We start from the raw sequence: 19819 nt of genomic DNA, 5'->3' as shown, positions 1-19819 counted from the left end.
GGGCGAGGACTCTGTCTTCTCTGAGTTGAGCTTCAGCCAGCTGCTGCTCATCCAGGATACGACGTCCTTCATTCCTTCTTGGAAGTTGTGTCTTGGGGTGATGGGGTCCTTGGTGAGGGAGAGAGTGAGCGGAGTGTCGTCGGCGTAGGATACTATGCTGAATCCGTGCTGTCTGACAATGGCGGTGAGGGGGGCCATGTAGATGTTGACGAATGTGGGAATGAGCAATGATCCTTGGGGTACTTCACAGTTGATTTCCGTGGGTTCGGAGATTGTTAATCTTTGATCCCTTTGGAAGCCTTTACATTTATTTTTATGACTTCTCTTTTAAAGGTATGTTTTCAAAAAATAAAGTATTATGATGCTGCATACAGAGCTTATTGCATTGTTTTAATTATAAAATAGGGTTCTGCGAATCACATCTACCTGTTGTACTATTTTTTTATTTATTGTTTTAGTTTGGTGCCTTGTGCCTATTTGTTGCTCCAGTCACATACTGTTTTTCTATGTTTTAAGTTAATTGCTTTGTCTAGGGTCTTAGTGTCATCTAGCTTAGGACCTGATTTAGAACTCTGCGGACGGGTTTCTCCTTCACCACGGTGATGGCTATTCCGTCCGTTGAAATAATAAATCCCATTGCATCCTATGGGATTCATATTTCGGGGGACTGAATATCCGTCACAATTGTGACAGAGTAACCCGCCTGCTGAGTTCTAAATTCGGCCTTTAGTATTACCTGTTATGATTGTAATCATCATCGATACAATATTAATTGTGTAATGCTGACCCATGGTTATAATTCTTTCCTTTTTGGTTGGCTACAACCAGTATATTTCTGATTGCATCTTTAATTTAGACACTTAGTTGTTGCTGTTGGTTTTGTGCAATAAATCTGCAAGAAGTGTTGTTCATTTGGATTATCTCCATGTGATCGTTTTTTAGGTCTCGGCTAGAAGCGCGTTCTAGCCGAGAACTATAGTCGTCGCCTCCGCTTCCAACGAGCGAAAGTGGAGACATGAGATGGGCACGCGCAGCAGGATTTGGTTGCGCGCTTGAACACGCGCTTGCTGTGCCCATCTCCTGTTTTCACTTTCGCTCGTTGGAAGCCTCCAGTTGCTGGCACCACTAAGACCGCCTCCCCAGCCTCCCCTTGCTTTCTCATACGCACGCGCACACAGACACACACAGAGAGACCCACACACGCACACACACGAGCGCACCTACACGCACGCACACACACGAGCACACACATACAGAAACACACAATACATTTACCACAACATACTATTGTATTTATTGGTGAACTAAGACTTAACATATGCCACAGGGGTTCAAAGCGGCAGCCATGTTTTAATATGTATCTATCGTTCAAATCTAGTTATGTGACACTGAAACGCATGTTAGATTATTAAGTATACCTTGCCGTCAGAAGGAGTGGCGCCTAAACCCGCCCATGATTATTCTGAAGAGAGGGAGTGAAGGGACGTTTCGATAGGAATGCTATTTTTAAATGCTGCGCCGCGAATCAAATTCGTGTGGTTAGTTATTTCCGAGAGGCTTCTAGGTCCAGGCGTCCGTTTTGAAGGCGACTTTTGCCACTGCTGCTCTGTGGGTGCCCGCTGCGGCTACCGGGTGATAACTTGCACCATCACTAGGCCCGAGTAACTCCTCAAGCAAGCCTCGCACAGTTTACAGCTGCACAGCAAACTCACACTGCTTAGTAAATAACCCATAGGTAATTAGTATCATCAAAATACATACACCTTATAGAAAGAAGGAAGACAGCTACCTGGCAGTTTTTCTTTAATATTTCTTTATTGATTTTAATAAGGATTGCATTTGCAAACATATCTATCATGACAAAAATTATTCAGAGTTGTACAAAATAAAACAGTAGCTTTTACACAGTAACATATAGAAGGAAGAATGAAACGCACACTCGTTCTACCCTCGTCCCATTCCTCCCACTCCTGAACGAACAGTGAGCCTGCAATTACAAGGGAGGACATGATTTGTATTTGATCGACATCATGTTTTGCTGCCATGACCCCTCTCCTCCATGTTTTCGCTCATGCTGTTTGTTCTTTATACAGGTAGAAAATCCAGGTAAATTTGAGTCTGCCAACGTGCATATTTCCTAAAACATGGAACAGATAATCCCATCCCGAAGCTGAAATCCCAGAAAGCTCGACACCCGCAGGTGCTGTATGAAAGCAAACGGTGGGTTTCGTATCCCTTGTATCCAGTAGGAGCTCCCCCCAGTGCCTACATCTTTGTACGGCCTTGGCGTCCTTGTGTATTCCGCTCTGTGTATTAAACCGAAAACTGACATGAAAAACTATTTATGCTTGACATATAATCTGAATCCACCCAGTCCTTTGCGTTTTAATTAACGGACACAGCTACCATCTGGATTCCTGAGGTGTGTCCAAATACACAGAACTTTTGATGGGGGTGCTTTTCCTTATATACAAACCCTTTTAACCCACAGTATCTACTTTACAGAAAAGAACCCACGACTGAAGTAGAAAATTTAGAATCGTTTCATTCTCCATTGTACCAGTCTGAAATTGGTGGGTGTCTTTTCTTCAGGGTCTGGTGGTGTCCGAGCATGCAAGAGTTTCACCCTCCATGCAGTGCCTCAAATAAAATTACAAAATCTCAAGTCCCAATTATGATACAAATTAAATTAGCAAGGAGCATCTCAGCAGGACCTCGGGGACTGCGAAGTATTGTATAAAACCTAGTCTGCATGTTATAAATATCTACGTAAGCTGTGTCAGACCTGACGTTGAAGCAGCGCATTAAGATTCCGTGTAAGCGCCTCTTGCCGTTTCCCGCCCCTCACCTGCCGTTCTCTTTCAATTTAGCACCTAATGGCACCTGTCCTGACGTCAGACCCTATTGTTGTCACACGATCTAGCATTGGTTTAATCTAAACTTTTCTCGTCCTCTGAGGATTGAGCACACCTGCGGACTGTGTACTGACTGAATGCATTTACCACCTACGATATGATGGATTTTGCATTTGGACTACTAACGTGGAGAAAAAAATTGTACTTTCCTTCTAAATTCGACCATATGGCTTCTTTAGGCAGACTTAATTTGGTAAATGTACAGAGCGATGCAGAAACAGTAACTAATCTGCTTCTGCTTGACACCCCTTCCTTCCAAGGAGTTGGGCAGCTCTCAGAGGCAACATGCTGATTTTTGCTGATAAAATGGGTAAGCAACAGCTAACCATTCACAAACAATGTTTATATACCAATTGCAAATTAAAAAAAAAATTAATGCAAAGCATTGTCATTTACAATGCCAGTAACTCAAACTTTAATGCTGCGAAACCTATTGCATTGTAAATTCTTGTTAATATTTTGCGATTGGGGCTAATTTGTTATATCACTATGTCATAGCTGTAACTGATTAGAACATTACTGCCAAGTCCAGGTAAACATGCACCGGCAGTCATCGTCTCACACGTGCTGCTGACAGCTTTGTACCCAAACATATACAGACTTCAACTGTTTCACATTATATAAAGTCTTTCTTATTGGTGAGAAAGCTGTTGTATCTCGAACAGTTTATCAAAGCCATGTGCCTTTTGTTTCCTCAATAAAAATGAGTCTGCAATGGGTTGTTTCTTTTGCACGAGTCACAAAGTGAATGAACTTTGTTAATGCTACCTATAAGAAGATAGCCCAAGAGGCTAAGACATAAAGGGGTCTATTACGATGTCCGGCGGACAACACCATCTTGGAAACGGGAGCGACCGAACTCTGGTCGGCAGTCCCGACCGCCTCATTATGATGCGACAGAACACTGTTCGGTCGCATTCCGACATTTCCCTATTGGAGCATGTGTTACGGCCGTAAACTGGCCGTAGTACATGCTCCCTTAGGGAAATGGGAGGTGGTGGTAATCCCTGCACCCCGTGGCAGGCACCATAAGGGGCCTGACATGGAGTGCCGGGATTGGTGCCCCCTTGGCCACCAAATGGAGGCCACAAAGGAAAGGAGGCCCAGCTGGGGGCCCCCAAACACTCTTTCTGACTGGGTTTCCATATCGGAAAGGCCTGCATGGAAACCCTGCCGTAAACTGTGCATAGTAATCTTGACGCTGTAATCCGCCATCCATTCAGATTACAGGCCGGTTCCGACAGGCCGACGGGCTCCTTGAGCCCATCGGAAGCCATTCGGACTGACCGGCCAGTTTCAATTCCAACCAGCTGAATCAAAATCAGCCAGTCTAAATTGAAACCAACGATGTTGGTCGTAGTCGGAGGCCTTACGACCGACATCGTAATAGGCCCCAAAATGTGTACTGCTCCACCAGTACCTCAAAAGTCTGCCCTGGGCATTCATAGCCTGTCTAGAGATTATGACAGTGTAAGGTGAGCCGAAATTAAGAGCAAATTCACACAGGTGCTGTCAATTGATCCCTGCTAATGGCCACCTCCCTGGGCTGCTAATATGCACACTTTGCACTGTCAGCAGCACAGGTCACAGAAATGCAAACTGAAGAGCCATCAGTTATTGCAGCTATGCGGCAAATAATGATTAGGGCTCCCTGTTTTCCGTTTTTACGGATTTTTACAGATAAATACAGACAGAAAACAATCTGTTTTCTGTCTGTATTTATTTTTTAAAGTGGATAAATACAGAAAATTGTGCTCCTTTGAAGTGACACTCCGTGCTGTCTTTCATGAATCATAGGCCAGCAGTGAGCAGATGGACAGCATGGGAAATTAAAAAACAGGATGAAATTTCTTTAAATAACGGCATATATCAACATATATTTATGGTATAATGGTAGTATTTACCACTGGATGTATAATTATGTAATATTTGGCAGCTTAAATAGCTAAAACACAACAGACATCAAAGTATGAGTGCGCACCTATCAGTTAAATAGATATAGAAATGTACAGTTTTACCACTTTGTTTATACGCAATACACAAAATAAATATGGATAAATACAGATAAAATAGCCCAAAAATAAATATGGATAAATACAGACGGAAATGACCATAAAATAAATACCATAAAACCGGGAGCCCTAATAATGATTAACACCACACACTAGCATTAAAGGAAGAGGTGTGGCGCAGCGGCCAGGGCGACTGGCGCCGGACGCTGGGGATCACGGTTCGATCCCCGGCACCGGCGGCAGGGGTCTGCCCAGTACCATGTGACTCTGGGCAATAGCTCGCTTAATCTGCCCAACAACCCCCAGCGCCGGGGCACCCATGGGTATCTGTGCGCTTTACAAATACTGGATTTACATTTTTTTTTTTACATTTAGGTGCTTGAAACCGAAATGCAGACCGTGCCTTATTGGAGTTGGATGCTGTAATCTTTTTTATCTTGCTTTATTGAAAAATGCCCTCATGTATTTTGAATGGCTAAAATGTTACTTTTTCCTTGGACTAACGCTATTGGGTAACTTCTGATGAAGGGCAAAGCCCAAAATGCATTGAGTTGTAAACAATGATTAAAAGCTCACGGTATCCAGGGGTGCTAAATATTTGCATTAAGTCATGTGCACTGTGTATAAACTGGAACAACTTGCTTGTGTACTTATGCATGGGTGCAGGAGTAAAAAGTTCCCCTGAATCACTCTCTGTGTCGGTCTTGATCATGATGGAGGAGAAGGCCACACTTTTTTTAAGGGTTTCCCAGAGTGAGATCTTCATTGCTCTTGGTTTGGTAGACCAAAGGCCCGGTGAAGCTGCCCAGTGGGGATCCCCCCACCCCCCAAACCTATCCTCTTTTGCTATCTAGCTGATTATCTCACTCTCTTTAAATTTCTAGACTCTACGTACTCCCTTCCAGGAATACCCAGTTCACTGCATCAACTCACTCAAACTGTACTCTGCTTGAGACAGCAGAGTGTTTCATCCTTTGTTCCTCATCAGAGACTTGAGGTTATACTTTCTCCTGGTCAAGTGCATTTTGTGCAGGGATCTGGCAAACATCCAGTGTAATGGAATTATTCTCTGTAATTATACTTCAAATACACAGTAGGGGTGGCATTGATACAAGTACCTGGTACTGCTGAACCCTTCTTCGGCTACGTCCAACCCCAAAGTTTGAGTCTAGTTGCACACCTCCATGCAATGGGATTAAAAAACCTTTATTGTCAGCCACTTTACATCTACTTGCACTCGCAGTCCCATTTGATAGAAGTCTAACGCCCACAATAACTTTATCTTTTATAATTGAAATGCGTAAGTGACATTGTCTGATCACAGTGGTTTTAAGGCAGTAGTTTCACTCTTGTTCCTGTCCTTCCTTTTAGGTGGTAAATCTCCAGTACAGTGAAGTTCAGGATCGCGTAATGCTAACCGGGCGTCACATGGTGCGAGATGTGAGCTGCAAGAACTGCAACAGCAAACTTGGGTGGATCTATGAGTTTGCCACTGAAGATAGCCAGCGCTATAAAGAAGGCCGCGTGATTCTGGAAAGGGCTCTTGTCCGTGAGAGTGAGGGTTTTGAGGAGCATGTGCCATCGGATAATTCCTAAAGCATATAGAAATGTGTCCTCTTATCCAGAGGTTTTCTTAAACGAAATGTTCAAAAATCGACTTGCGTACACTGTCACCTTAGCATCAGAACTGGATTAGTAATGAGCAGCGTGAGAAATGGAATAAGTATTTCAAAACCCTTTTTTTCATTTGCTTTTACCCAACCACCATTAAGACTTGTGGTGTTCTTCCTTTATGATTAGCTACATTTAAATTATAAAGTTTTGTAAGTGTTGGGGCAAAAAATGTTTTTTTGTTAGGCTGATGTTGGTTCTATAAACCATCAATATATCAGCAAACAGTATAGGTCTACATTTGTTATCCATTTTATATAACCTTATTATTTATCATTTGTAATACGAAAGAGGTTTGAATATGCGATGAGCGCTAAAGGTCCAGTGTTGGTATGGCTTGTGCTGGCCATTACACCATTGTCTTGTTGAGGTTGATTGCTAGCAGGGAACCCATTTTTTGTGTCATTCTTGGGCAAAGATATCATGATTCCTAGGTTTGTTGTGTTTTTTTATGACTAGGAGGAAGATGTTGATTGGAAACTTCTTTTTGAACTGCAGCAAAAGCTTGCTTTTATATAAAGTATATGTATAATAATATAATAAAGTAATGTGTTTCATTATATATTAAGGTGCTAGAAATTGTAGCGTTTGACTGTTGTGAACTATTTTACTGTAATTTTTCTGAAGATTTAAAAATAAAATGGAATGTTCCGACTGCTAAATCAGTCCAACGTATTTTTTCTCATGATATTGAATAATTAGGAGGTACTTTGATAAATCTCTTTAACTGAAGAGACATTACCTAAGTAAAGGTTTAACTGCACAGACTCATCTTCATTTGTGAAATTCCTACCTAAATGTAGCCTGCAAATGTGAGTATGCAGGATATGAGAGTGTGTTTAGGCACTGCATTTCAAAAGGGCATTTAGAATTGTATGAGGCTTTGGTGATTGATGGGGGAAATACTGGCACCCTCCCAGGAGCAAATGAATGAAACTCACCAGACACAGCAGGTTTGCTCAGAAACAGAGTGAAATGTGTTTATTGGTACCAAAAGCATGCATCATTGCTAATTAGCAAGGAAGAAGTCAGGTCTCCAGCCGTAGGGTCTCTCAGACTGCTTCTTCCTTGAGTGACCAGTTTCTAGGTGCTATATACAGTTTGAAATGCCATGTCAGCGGAACTAGAATAAGGCACCAAGCCAAATATGGCTAATGTGGATCTGCAATTTCTGCACCATGCAAATTATAAACAGCCAGATATGGGAAGGCCAGAAAGGCTGGCTCTGCCCTGTGTAAGCAACTTGCACAACCTGATTAAGAAATATCAAGTAGCCAGGACAAGCAAGGTGACCTCTAAGGGGGTACAGAATAGCTTGTTGAAGCTTGTCCAGTCAAGGTCAGATAGGAAGCCCTTTTGAGCTCCAGGCCTCATGTTAATGTGATCTATCTAAGCATGATATCTTTTGAAGTTCATACACATGAATTTGTATGGATATTCATATATATTTTGAAGCAGTGCTAACCTAGGAGCTCCTAGTGCTACAGTGGTCATAGAAATGACCATGGTACATTGGAATGGTTGTCTCCGGTCCCTTTAAGTAACATGAACCATTAATACTTGTCTCCTAGACGTTTTGCTTACAAAGCATGCTTCAGCTCCACTCTCAGTTTAATTAGTGAATTTGTCACTTAAAATATTTCAGCAATCAAATGTATATGTTATTGAAATTTATAAAGTGACACCTGCCACCCAAAAGGGCATCCTAGTGCGAAGCAGAGTACAACAGTGTGAGCAAGAGTAACACAGTGAGCATTACTTAAAGAGTGGTGTGCTACTACTTTCCTAAATAGAAGGTGATCAATTTTCTTCATAAAAGTTGGGCGCTTGTTCCAGTGCTAGTTCGCAAGCACACACAACGTAATACTCTTGGTGGATGAGTTGGAACACATCTTAAAATATATCCTGAAGATCTCTATGGCCTGAACTGAAAACAGCACGGTGGGTGAGACAGAGACTTAAATAAAATTCTTTGATTTAACTTTGTCTTCGTAAGCCAAATACCATATAAAGAGCAGTTTTCTACATTGTTTGTAGTACAGTAGTCATCCTTTTTAGGTTGAGCTTCGATTGACCTGTTATATCTCTTCTGTGGAGTTTGGCAAACCCACTGATTGCCATTGGTTACTATCTGTGGCATTCAGAAATGCTGGCTTCTTATTGGTGCTTTTCTGTCCAAGTCCCTCCTTTGTGTGTTTAGTTCTCTTTCCAGTGATTTCACTCTGAGAACAATTTAGTTGGCCATCACACAGTACAGCGTGTGATGGCCTCGCTTCTCTCCTCTCATCTGGCTATTGCAAGTCAGGCGTAGCTGAGCTAGAGTCACGTGGCCAGCTGCAGCTGCCCCAGCTGCGGGAGCACAATGTTGCAACATGCAATTTCTTTTTTTCTGCCTTGTCTGTCGAAGTAATTATGTGTACATGAGTGAGCATATCGTCGGGTTTGTGATATTTGCTGTGTCTGTCAAAGTAATTATATTCTTTAACGTGCTTCGACCACTGACTATGAAGTACACATTGCTCATCAACAATACTGTGAGTTTGGTATTTGTTACGTCATAAGCGCATGCTAAACTATGAGGAAGATATTGAAGGACAACATTGTAAATCAGGTGGCCATCTTAAAAATGTATGTTTTATTTAAGCGGTAAACGAGCAGTCTCTTTTCTCTTAAATTACTGAAAAGCAGGAGAAGCCTGCTTGCAAGCGCAGATATTGCAAAGCACTTATTTCAACTACAAGCAAAGTGACTAATTTTCATGAGAACAATAAAAACGTAATAAAATATGATTTTCAGAATGGCTATAACTAAAACATGCAAATCTCCTCAAGGTTGTCAATTTTTTTTTTAGGAAGGAAATACGTTTTTTCCAAGGGACTGTCTGCTTCACGAACATTGAGCTTAATTTTAGACTTAGTCCTTCCTCTTCTCCCATACCAAGATGAGCTTACGGGAAACAGTAAATGAAAAGAGACAGCCATATTGAAATGTAACGCCTACTAACACATCCTTTCATTATTAATATATGACTGAAGAATTCATAATAGTTTATTAAATTCTGTTATATCCCAATATCCCAGTACACCGCGTGATTTGCTTAGCTTATAAAAATAGGTTATAATTTGAAACAGTGGCACGCATATATAAATATGCAACTTCATAGTTTTTTCCAAAAAGTGGTTATGTATTTTTTAATAGTGAGTAAAAGTGGCAGTTTCCCATTATTTGCAGGAGTTAATCCATTTCATGATGGCGGACACCATGGCCTGTCGCGGGTCTGCTGACCTTCCCCATTGATGTACCCGTAGCGGAAGTGCAAAGGACTTCCAGGTGAAACTGGTGGTTTCACTCAGCCCTAGGAAGGCGTATTGTTGTAATTGGAGGAGATTGAAAGACTTTGGTGTCATGGCCATGGGGCTGTTCGGGAAAACGCCGGATTCTCCTCCCAAGGAAATGGCATGTCCCGTCGGCCTCCTTTACATTGTGATGCAGGGACTTGAGGGTGTTGTTTAGAGAATGGGAAGGTTGTTATGATTGAGTTATCATATCACTGCTGGCCTGTTGCTGCATGTGATGTATGACAGGGAGCGCTACATCATAATTAAGCAGCTTACTAGCTATAGCATCTAGCAGGAGGGTCAGACACGTCCCACATACACAATATGCATGTTTCTTAATGTTAAAATCTTTTTTCGTCTAAAAAAATAGCTGGTCCTGTATTTTAGAAATAGCTTGCCTGCACAAATAATGGTTACTATCAGTAAAAATCCACCCTAATGCAAACGTGTCTAATATTTGTACCTCTCCCAAATCTATCAGTAACTCTTCCGATCCATCCAGATATCATTGAAGTGTATATACTACTCTTTGTTCCCAGAAATGGAGAACATTGGTTTAAATATGAGTTGAGTTATACAAATCAAGCCTTTTCCTGGTGTACATACAGCAATAGGTGCTGACCCGGCCTGTCATGAGTTCCTAAAAAGTTTGTCTAACTTGATTTATCAGCTGTTTGTCTGGAAAGAGTCTGAAATCCCTCCAATTTAATGGGCCCTACATTTTCACTGTCGGTAAGTTTTGTTTTGTTGCAGGGATTCTGCACATATACAGAACTATGCGCAGGAAACCAGGACCTCAGTGATTAGGGGTGTACCGACCTACCACATTAGTACCCAAAATCACAAACCGACTAGCAATAGTGTCTCAATCGTTCTTGGACTAACAGCAAAGCTACCAATGAGAACACAACACTCCGACCCTTTCAGGGGTCGCGGGTGCCAGACAACTCTTTCGCTCACTCACTCATACTTGTCCACAATGAAAATAATCAGTCATGTTCTAGTTTAAAATGTTTATTGTAACTAATGTGCTCTATGGTACAGTACACATGCCAATACTAGCAGCAAAATGCATAAACACAATATAGTTAGCATTGTTACAAGTCCATAGAATACAAACGGGGAAATCATTTTTTAAAAACAGTGGAAAAGGACTACAGTGCCTGACCACCCTCCCCCTGGTAAAAAGGAATTTATTATAAAAAGGAAGACCTCTGGGCTTTGTCTGCAGACCCCATACCTCAAGGCCTAGATGAAAGTTTTACAAATCAGGGCATGCGCAGCTCTTCTCTCTGGAAAGGTTTCTCTTCAAGCGCCTGAACAACATGTTTGCTTGCAGTATTAAAGCGTACGACTTTCAGTAGTGCAGCTGTGTGTCATGTTATGTGTAGGTGTGAGGGACTGACCAGAACAGAATAACAAGTGGCATTGTTGATCGACCTTGTCCATCATATGCAGACTAAACCTCAAAGCACAGTAGAGAACGCGAAAGGCAGACAGTTCTCATGTGAAAGGGGCACAAGCAGAGTCGTGCAAAATAAACCTGTGTAGTGTTGTGCGCAAAAGCAGCCTCATGGCAGCGAAGCTCATGCTATCTTAGCAATCTCCACAATGAACCCACCATCCATACTACAGTTTGAATGCGGATTTTTGTGCGGTGCGCTCGCACTATGACTTAAAAGTTCCCGGGAGAGCAAATACACCTGACAAAACAAATATTGCCCAAAAGACAGCTAGCATAGTAGAAGGTGAATAGCAACATTTTCAACTGCTTATGGATTGATAATGTCTTCTGAATTTTGCCTATTGGTTCTGGGCTGAAAGTTGTTTGAGTCAGGGTTTATGGTAATAAAGCTTTTTCTAGTGTTTTAACGAAGTAAAGTTTCAATGTTATTAAAGGCACTATACCAGTCCTGAAGGAAAGCATTCATTGCCAATGCTAACAAATCTGGTCTCCAACTGAAGAAGCACTGAAGGTGAGAGTTCAGACTGGCAAAGAAGCCTATTGAACAAGCATTTTCAATGCAATAGTTCTCGCATATGCGAGAGTTTAAGCTATTGGCATTGTAAATGACAATTCTGTTTATTTATCTGTTTTAAAAACAACACATGAATAAAAGGCCTTGTCATTTACAATGCCATTAGCTCAAACTCTTGTAATAGCGAGACCTATTGCATTGTAAATGCTTGTTGCGATTTGCATATAAAGGCTGTTGCTATAATGAAGTCTGGAAATAACCAGAGCGTGAAATACTTGTTTGGGGGCACTCCCTCTGTGAATAATAAATGTGTGGTATTCCACCATATTTGTTCTTTCACAACCCTATATTTGGTGAACCCGGGTTTGTTGACTTGAGGACTCTGCATACTTTACTACTGCTAATCAGTGGTAAAGTTGATATACACCTGATCAGGCGCCCCCACCCATTGGTCTGCAAGGGCTTCAGCACTCCCCCTTAAGTCATGCTCCGTAGACCGGACTGAAGCTGTGTGGGTGTTTGTCCCAGGGAAAACCTAGGCGAAGTACGGCTGGAGAAGACTGCGCTGAAATAAACATTATCTTTTCTCTGACCGAAAGCTTTTCTTGCTACTTGCAGTGTCTTCAAAGGAAGCGATGGGGGGTCATGGTGAATCACAACATCCAGGCCACAAACCCCACAGTGGGGGTTCAAATTGTGCAAGGCGGTGTGCTTTACTGATCACCCTTTGTTTTAAAGAGAGACCATGCTTGTCAGTCAGTCAGTCAGTCAATTGTGCTTTATTTCGATTTAGAATATAAATCATAAAAAGCGAACAGCAATCAATTACAATACATTTGATTTACAATAAATTCAATATGTACAGATAAAAAGAGACGAACCAAGTCCCACAGGTATGTAACTCAGTTTAAAAATAAGGAATACATTTCTTTGTCACTTATAAGATCAAAATTAGAAGCTGTGTCTATGGGTTCTAAGTTCTTACTTTTGGTTTGGTTTAAAAACATAATAAATAGTGTTAAAAGTTCGCTAAACGTTCATAAAATGACTCATTGATAAGGAACAAATAGTTAAGTTAAAAACGCTCTATGTCTAACCGTACATTTGAGAAAATTCACAGCAAAATAGGTTATCTTCTCTCCCTCCAACTGCTGCAAATATAAAAAGGCTAGGCGACCATTGTCTGTGTCCAGTTTGTCGTAGCAGTGGGACCAGCCACGTTTTCCTAAAATCGTGGAAAAATTTACAAAAGAAGGTGGTGTGTATGGTCGATTGTGATGAAGTATCGTCGCAAGGACACAGCGGAAGGACTTTAGCCCAGTTATTTCGGGTGGGGAATGTGACCAAACGATGAAATAGATTCAGCCTAAACCTTACAAGGAGATACCTCTCGTAACTTGTGTTGTTAAATGTAAGGTATGGTTGAATAGAGGCTGTTATTTGTATTTGCAGAGTATGTTCTACTGATGGTTTTGTTGCCTCTTTTGTTAGTCTCAATTCCTCTAAATGGGCTAGACACTTAATTTTTAGTACCTTTCTTGAGACTTCAGACATTAAGGAGGGGTCATAGTAATACCTCTCCCATCCCAGATCTTGAAGGAACTTCTTGATGTAAGACAACCACCTAGAATTGTGTACATTGTCCAACGCTAAGCAGTCAGTAAGGATAGACTGGGTGAGAGTAGCTTTATCGGATCTCCAAATTCTATGCCATAAAAGTAATGGCTCAGCTTTTGCTAAATCAGTAACATATGGCAGACCCAACTCCATGTGGCAGGCCATGGTGCCTGTGCTCCTTGGGACCGACAGAAGGTACCTCAAAAATGAGTTTTCCACTTTCTGAATGTCAACTGTGGATACAAACCCCCAAAGCCCAGCTCCATAGAGAGCCACTGATGTACATTTGGCGTTGTAAATTTTGAGTAATTCGAGGGGAGGTCTCTTGCCCAGCTTTCTGGAAAAGTTAACAAGAGCTGCTGTGGTTCTTAAAAATAGTAACTTTCTGGTTTCCACAGCGGTTTTCCAGGCTAGTTTGTTGTCTATCGCTATGCCCAAATAAGAGTAATTTAGTGTGGTCCCTAGTTTTTGGCCATATAGGCAAATATCCCTCATTTTTCGTTTATGCCCAGTGCCAGCCCTCATAACAAAGGTTTTGCTGGTATTGATTTTCAGGTCAAGACCTGCCATAAAAGTAGAGTATCTGTCCACGCTCTTTTGGAGTTCACGGGGGGTACGTGCTAAGATGACGGCGTCATCTGCGTAAAGGAGCGCAGGTATTGGTCGGCCGTTCACCATCGGAAGGTCCTGGCATCTCCTGGTCATTGCACCCTCCAGACCGTTAGTGTACAGGGTGAAAAGGAGGGGGGCCAGGACAACACCTTGCCTAACTCCTTTTTCCACAGCAAATTCCCCCGTTAGTTCCCCCTGAACCCCATAGCGAACCCTGGCTGTGGCGTTGGAATAGAGTTCCCTCACGAATTTGATCAAGTTTAATGGTACACCCATGTCACCCAATAGGGTCCAGAGTTTCGAATGAGAGACACAGTCGAACGCGGACGATAAGTCCACGTAGACCATGTACATATCACCTCTTTTGACATGGACATATTTATCCACTAATAATGTCAAATTAAGCGCCTGCTCTATGGTCCCCAACCCTTGGCGGAACCCATACTGGAGGTCCGAGATAATGCTTGTCCATTATCGCTGGTATAGGAGACCGAATATGCACTTTAAAGGCATTCTCTTCCATCTACCTGTGCTTCCAAGCAAACGAGGCAGAAATCCCAAATTGTTTAGATTTGCAATTATATAATGCTTACTACTCCTGTGATGGGTAATAAACGCTAAATTAATGATAAAAAGTGAAGAAGAGTTTTTCGTTTTTTAAATGCAATAACCATCTAGCAGTCCAGACGTTTCAGCAAATTGTTTTGATTTGTAATTGCATTTATATAGTGCTTACTACTCCTGTGAGGTGATATAACCACTAAATAAATGCTAAAAAGTAAAGAAGAGTTTTTTTTAAATGCAATTACCATCCAGCAGTCGACTTTTCGGTCAATAGCTGGGGCGGATGGGGGAATTTGTGATTTTGGTCTAAAAGTGCCAAGTACTGACTAAAACATAAGAACATGCAAAATATTGTTGGTAAAATGTTGGTAAGGTGGATGGATAGCAATGGTAGCAGTCTCAATCATCTGAGTAGAATGTTTCTGGCTACCTATTTTTTTATATGTGCAGTTATATATAGAGCAAGCCCAGGCCAAAGGCATCAGACTGCGTTACGTAAGCACCAGATTACATTACAATCAGATTTTTTTTTAAGCACAGGTAGATTAAGTGATTTGTCAAGGATCTCAGGATGTTGAGGTGACCCTGGGATTCAAACCTTGTTCCCCAGTTCCAAAGTTGGCAGCTCAGGCCGTAAGGCTACTTCTAGTCAGTTAGAATAGGCATCAGTGGCGGCTGGCGATCTTTGAAAGTGGTAGCGTGTAATACAACCTTGGCGCATGCCCTATTTTTAAAAAAATTGCCTCAATCATACTCATTCCTACTCACATTTAGACCCAGATTGACAACCATTTGTAGCTGAGTTTGCATCACAAAAGTGATGCAAACCTGTACAAACTGATGTTTAATATGTGCTTTCCAGTGCAAAACATGTTTTGCACTGGAAAGTTGCCTGAAAGTAACGCAAAGCAGTGCAAATCGCTGCTTTGTGTTACTCTGCATTAAGTTGTCATTCCATGGGTTGTACAAGAGCCTTCCTATACCACCACCAATGATTTTTGACCTAAAACCTTATCTACTAACAAAAAAAGACAGTGCTTTGTGTCAAAAAACAAACGCCACTTGAAAGCAGGCATTAAAAAGGAGAAATGTTTTCTTTCCCTTAACATTTCCCGGTTTGCGTGTGTTTTTTAAGTTGGTGAAAGCACAGTATTTTGTACTGGAAGGCACCCTTCCACTACAAAACCTTTGCTAGACTCATGCAGACACCTTTATACTAGAGTTAGAGCTATTGAAGTTGTAAAGGACAATGTATTTTACCTATGCGTTTTCTGTTCGGAGTGGAGGGAATGTGTCTGGTGTCAAGTGGACATATATGGTTTGGATTAGAATTGTTAGTTGTGGAATTGTGTAGCGTGGATTGGATCTGTGTAGTGAAATAATGTGGCATGGTGTGCAGTGTAATTATGTGGTATTGAGTAGAGTGGGATTGAGTGTCTTGGAGTGGGATTATCTGGAATGGTATTTTGTGTTGTGGAGTGGTATGTAGTGGAGTTTACTTATGTGGTGTGTTGTTAAATATTCTAGCATGATGTGAAATTTTGTGGTGTAGATTTGATGTATGTGGTGTGTTGTGCATTGTGGTGTTAGTCTGAATTATGTAGTTTGTTGTGAATTATGTGGTGTGGAATGGAAATGTGTAAAGTTGAATTGTGTGACGTGGAAGTTGCGGTGTTGAGTGAAATTATGTTGAGTGGTGTTATGAGGCATGGTGTGAAGTGTAGCTATGTGGAGTGTTGCTACATGGCATAGACTGGATTTATGTGGAGTGTATGTATGCAGTATGGAGTAGAGCATAATTATGTGGAGGTTAATTATGTGGAGCTCAGTGGTATTATGTGGAGTGTTATTATGCTGTGTGATAAATTGTGTGGGGAGGAATTGTGGAATTGTGTGGCATGTGAAATTATGTGGCGTGGTGTATAATTATGCGGAGTGGAATTATGCAACATGTTGCAGAGTTGTATTTTGTGGAGGTAATTTTAGAGTTGAGTGTAAATATGTTGTGTGAAGTGTAATGATATAGGTTGAAGTGTAATTGAGTTGTGTGAAGTGTAATTATGTGGTTGGGAGTGGTATTAAGTTGTGAGGAATGTTATTCTATGAATTATGTTGTATGGAGTGAAGTAGAAATATGTGTATTTTTAGTATTGTAATCATGTGGTATGGAATGTTGTAGGGTTAAATTATTTATAGCTGAAATGTGTGGCATGGAATTATAAGCAGGGGCGTTACGCCCCAGGGGCGTAAAACGAGCTCCCGCAGCCCCTGCGTTGCGGGGGGCCCTGCGCTCCAGGGGCCCCCTCAGTGGTACCAGCAGGCACCACCCATCTGTGACCGCCGTCTAGGATAGGTAATTAATGAATATAGGTAGGTTATGTAACTTACGCTCGCTCTAGACTTTTCTTCATAAATTAAATGATAACATTTTTTTAAATGGTAATGGTGCACACTACGCAGCGTGCAGATGTCTCCGCTGCCGTGTCTGCGTGGTCTTACTCTTCTCCCTCAGGGAGGGGCTCGTGACCAATTGTTATGTGCATTGCTGACTGGTGAAGCGAGGAGGCATCCCAGAGGCCAGAGTGGAGACAATTGAGAGGTAACGTGCGACGGCGACCGCCGGACATAATTTAATTATTTCTCTGGCTAGCCTTGTTTGTCCTGTCTTCTGCGGCCCGCGCAGGTGAGTCTGTCTGTTCCCCCAGCCTATGCCACCCCCGCCCGCATACAAGTGCACCCCACCAAAAATTCATTGTGACAACCACTTGTTTGCGTAAGGTCTCCAGTTTAGAGTGAAGGCATTTAGTAAAAGAAAGGCGCCTTTGGTACATGAAGGTTGTTTGGAAAAGAGGGGGGGAGGTTATGTTACACATTAAAGATTAAAAGGGCGTGTCATCAGTTTCACCTGCGATTTATGTTGATTTGCGGATTTTACAGAAAACACAAAAATCGTCATTGAAGTTTTTGGGTGCAATAAAATGTACCCTTCACCTATGAATTAAACCTTTGTGTGTGACTTTTGGAGAAGTTTCCCGGTTTCGCTCGACTTTGTCAAGGCAAAGTGGTACCCACTTCCCCCCCCAAAACTGACCCGATTTCTTGTCGCTTATTTCTAGTTGCCGGGTGATGTCAGTTCTGAAGGGGGAGGTCCAGCTGAACTGGACATCGGGGTGAGTGGGTGGAGTGGGGAGGAGGATTGGGGCAGAGAGGGTGAGGGTTGGGGCTGTGGTGGCAGTGGTGCTACATAAATTGCAGCTTGCAGAAAAATGGTTGCTAGCTGAAACAGATAAAAGTTACTAAAATATAGCAACATGCATTGCTGCACAGTTGCATGCCCTTCGCTAAAATTAACAGAGGTTACTGAGGTGAAACATTTGCCAGAACAGTCTTAAAAGGTGCAAAAATTACAAAAAATTAGGTATAAGTATTACAAAATGTGTGGCATTAGACCGCATAATTTGCATTTTCCTGCTGCATAATTGAGTACCTCCAGCATAATTCTGATGGCACTGCATACCATGTACTTCCCCTCTGTTTACTGCTGTCGCAAAGAGCCACCAATCCTACCTCATTGATATGAAAGGAAATATATAACATTTACAGCCTTTCTACATTTATAAGCATGTACTACCAGAGGTTGCACGTGATTTCTGTGGAAACGGGCACCAGCGCATGTAACTCTTCTCTTTCTGAACTTTTTTTTTTAACACCTGCACCACCTACCTCACTTACGACCTTTGAACTGTGGGGCGCTTCGTGCACTTTTCCCCCCTGAAGCCGTTGTACTCCGCTCAGTAGCAGTAAAAGGATCAATGTTTCTGGTCCATAAATGGCTCCAAATCCCTGACTCTGTGGGTGTGACAAGATCACCCAGCATCCTGCCCCAGAAACCTGCCAGCCACACAAACCTCTCCAGGCAGAGAAACCCGCCAGCCCTACAGATCTCTCCGGGCACAGAAACCTGCCAGTCCCACAGACCTCTCCGGGCACAGAAACCTGCCAGCCCCACAGACTTCTCCGGGCACAGAAACCTGCCAGCCCCACATACCTCCCCAAGCAGAGAAACCAGCCAGCCCAACAGACCTCCCCAGGCACAGAAACATGCCAGTCCCACAGACCTCTCTGGGCACAGAAACCTGCCGGCCCCAGAGACCTCTCTGGGCACAGAAACCTGCCAGCCTCACAGACCTCCCCAGGCAGAGAAACCAGCCAGCCCCACAGACCTCCCCAGGCACAGAAACCTGCCAGGCCCACAGACCTCCCCAAGCACAAAAACCTTCCAGCCCCACAGACCTCCCCAAGCACAGAAACATGCCAGTCCCACAGAACTCAGGCAGAGAAACATGCCAGTCCCACAGACCTCCTCCAGGCAGAGAAACCTGCCAGTCCCACATACCTCCCCACGCAGAGAATCCTGCCAGTCTCGCAGATCTCCCTGGTCAGAGAAAACTGCCATCCCCACAGACCTCTCCAGTCTCAGTATCTGCCATCCTCACAGACCACTCCAGGCGGAGAAACCTGCCAGCCCCACAGACCTCCCCGGGGAGAGAAACCTGCCAGTCCCACAGACTTCCTCGGGCAGAGAATCCAGCCAGTCCCATATACCTCTCCAGGCAGAGAATCCTGCCAGTCCCACAGATCTCCCCAATCACAGAATCCTGTCAGGCCCACAGACTTCCCCAGGTGGAGAAACCTGCCAGTCCTACAGACCTCCCCAGGCAGAGAAACCTACCAGCCCCACAGACCTCCCCAGGCACAAAAAACCTGCCAGTCCCACAGACCTCCCCAAGCACAGAAACCTGCCAGTTTCCTTGACCTCCCTGGGCACAGAAACCTGCCAGCCCCACAGACCTCCCCGGGCAAAGAAGTCTGCACGCCCCACAGACCTCCCCAAGCACAGAAACCTTCCAGTTCTATTGACCTCCCCAGGCACAGAAACCTGCCAGCCCCACAAACCTCCCCGGGCACAGTAGTCTGCCAGCCCAACAGACCTCCCCAAGCACAGACACCTGCCTGTCTCACAGACCTACACAGGCACAGAGTCCTGCCAGCCCCATAGACCTCACCAGGCAGAGAAACTTACCAGTCCTACAGACCTCCCCAGGCAGAGA

The 19819-nt window shown here is 43.0% G+C and overlaps 1 protein-coding gene across 2 annotated transcripts in view; it reads left to right on the top strand.

The window, feature by feature from the left end:
• Positions 1–7260, top strand: part of YPEL5 (yippee like 5) — a 36658-nt gene extending 29398 nt beyond the window's left edge. For both annotated transcript variants that reach the window (XM_086927972.1, XM_086927973.1), the window contains exon 3: positions 6299–7260. In XM_086927972.1, coding sequence (XP_086784098.1) covers positions 6299–6523 — 225 coding nt within the window. In that variant the 3' untranslated portion in view covers positions 6524–7260. The remainder of the gene's footprint in view (positions 1–6298) is intronic.
• The last annotated feature ends 12559 nt before the right edge of the window (positions 7261–19819 follow it).

Source organism: Lissotriton vulgaris, chromosome 6 (assembly GCF_964263255.1).
Source record: "Lissotriton vulgaris chromosome 6, aLisVul1.2, whole genome shotgun sequence".
In the NCBI taxonomy this organism is placed as follows: domain Eukaryota; kingdom Metazoa; phylum Chordata; class Amphibia; order Caudata; family Salamandridae; genus Lissotriton; species Lissotriton vulgaris.
This window is presented reverse-complemented; position numbering and strand designations above follow the sequence as displayed.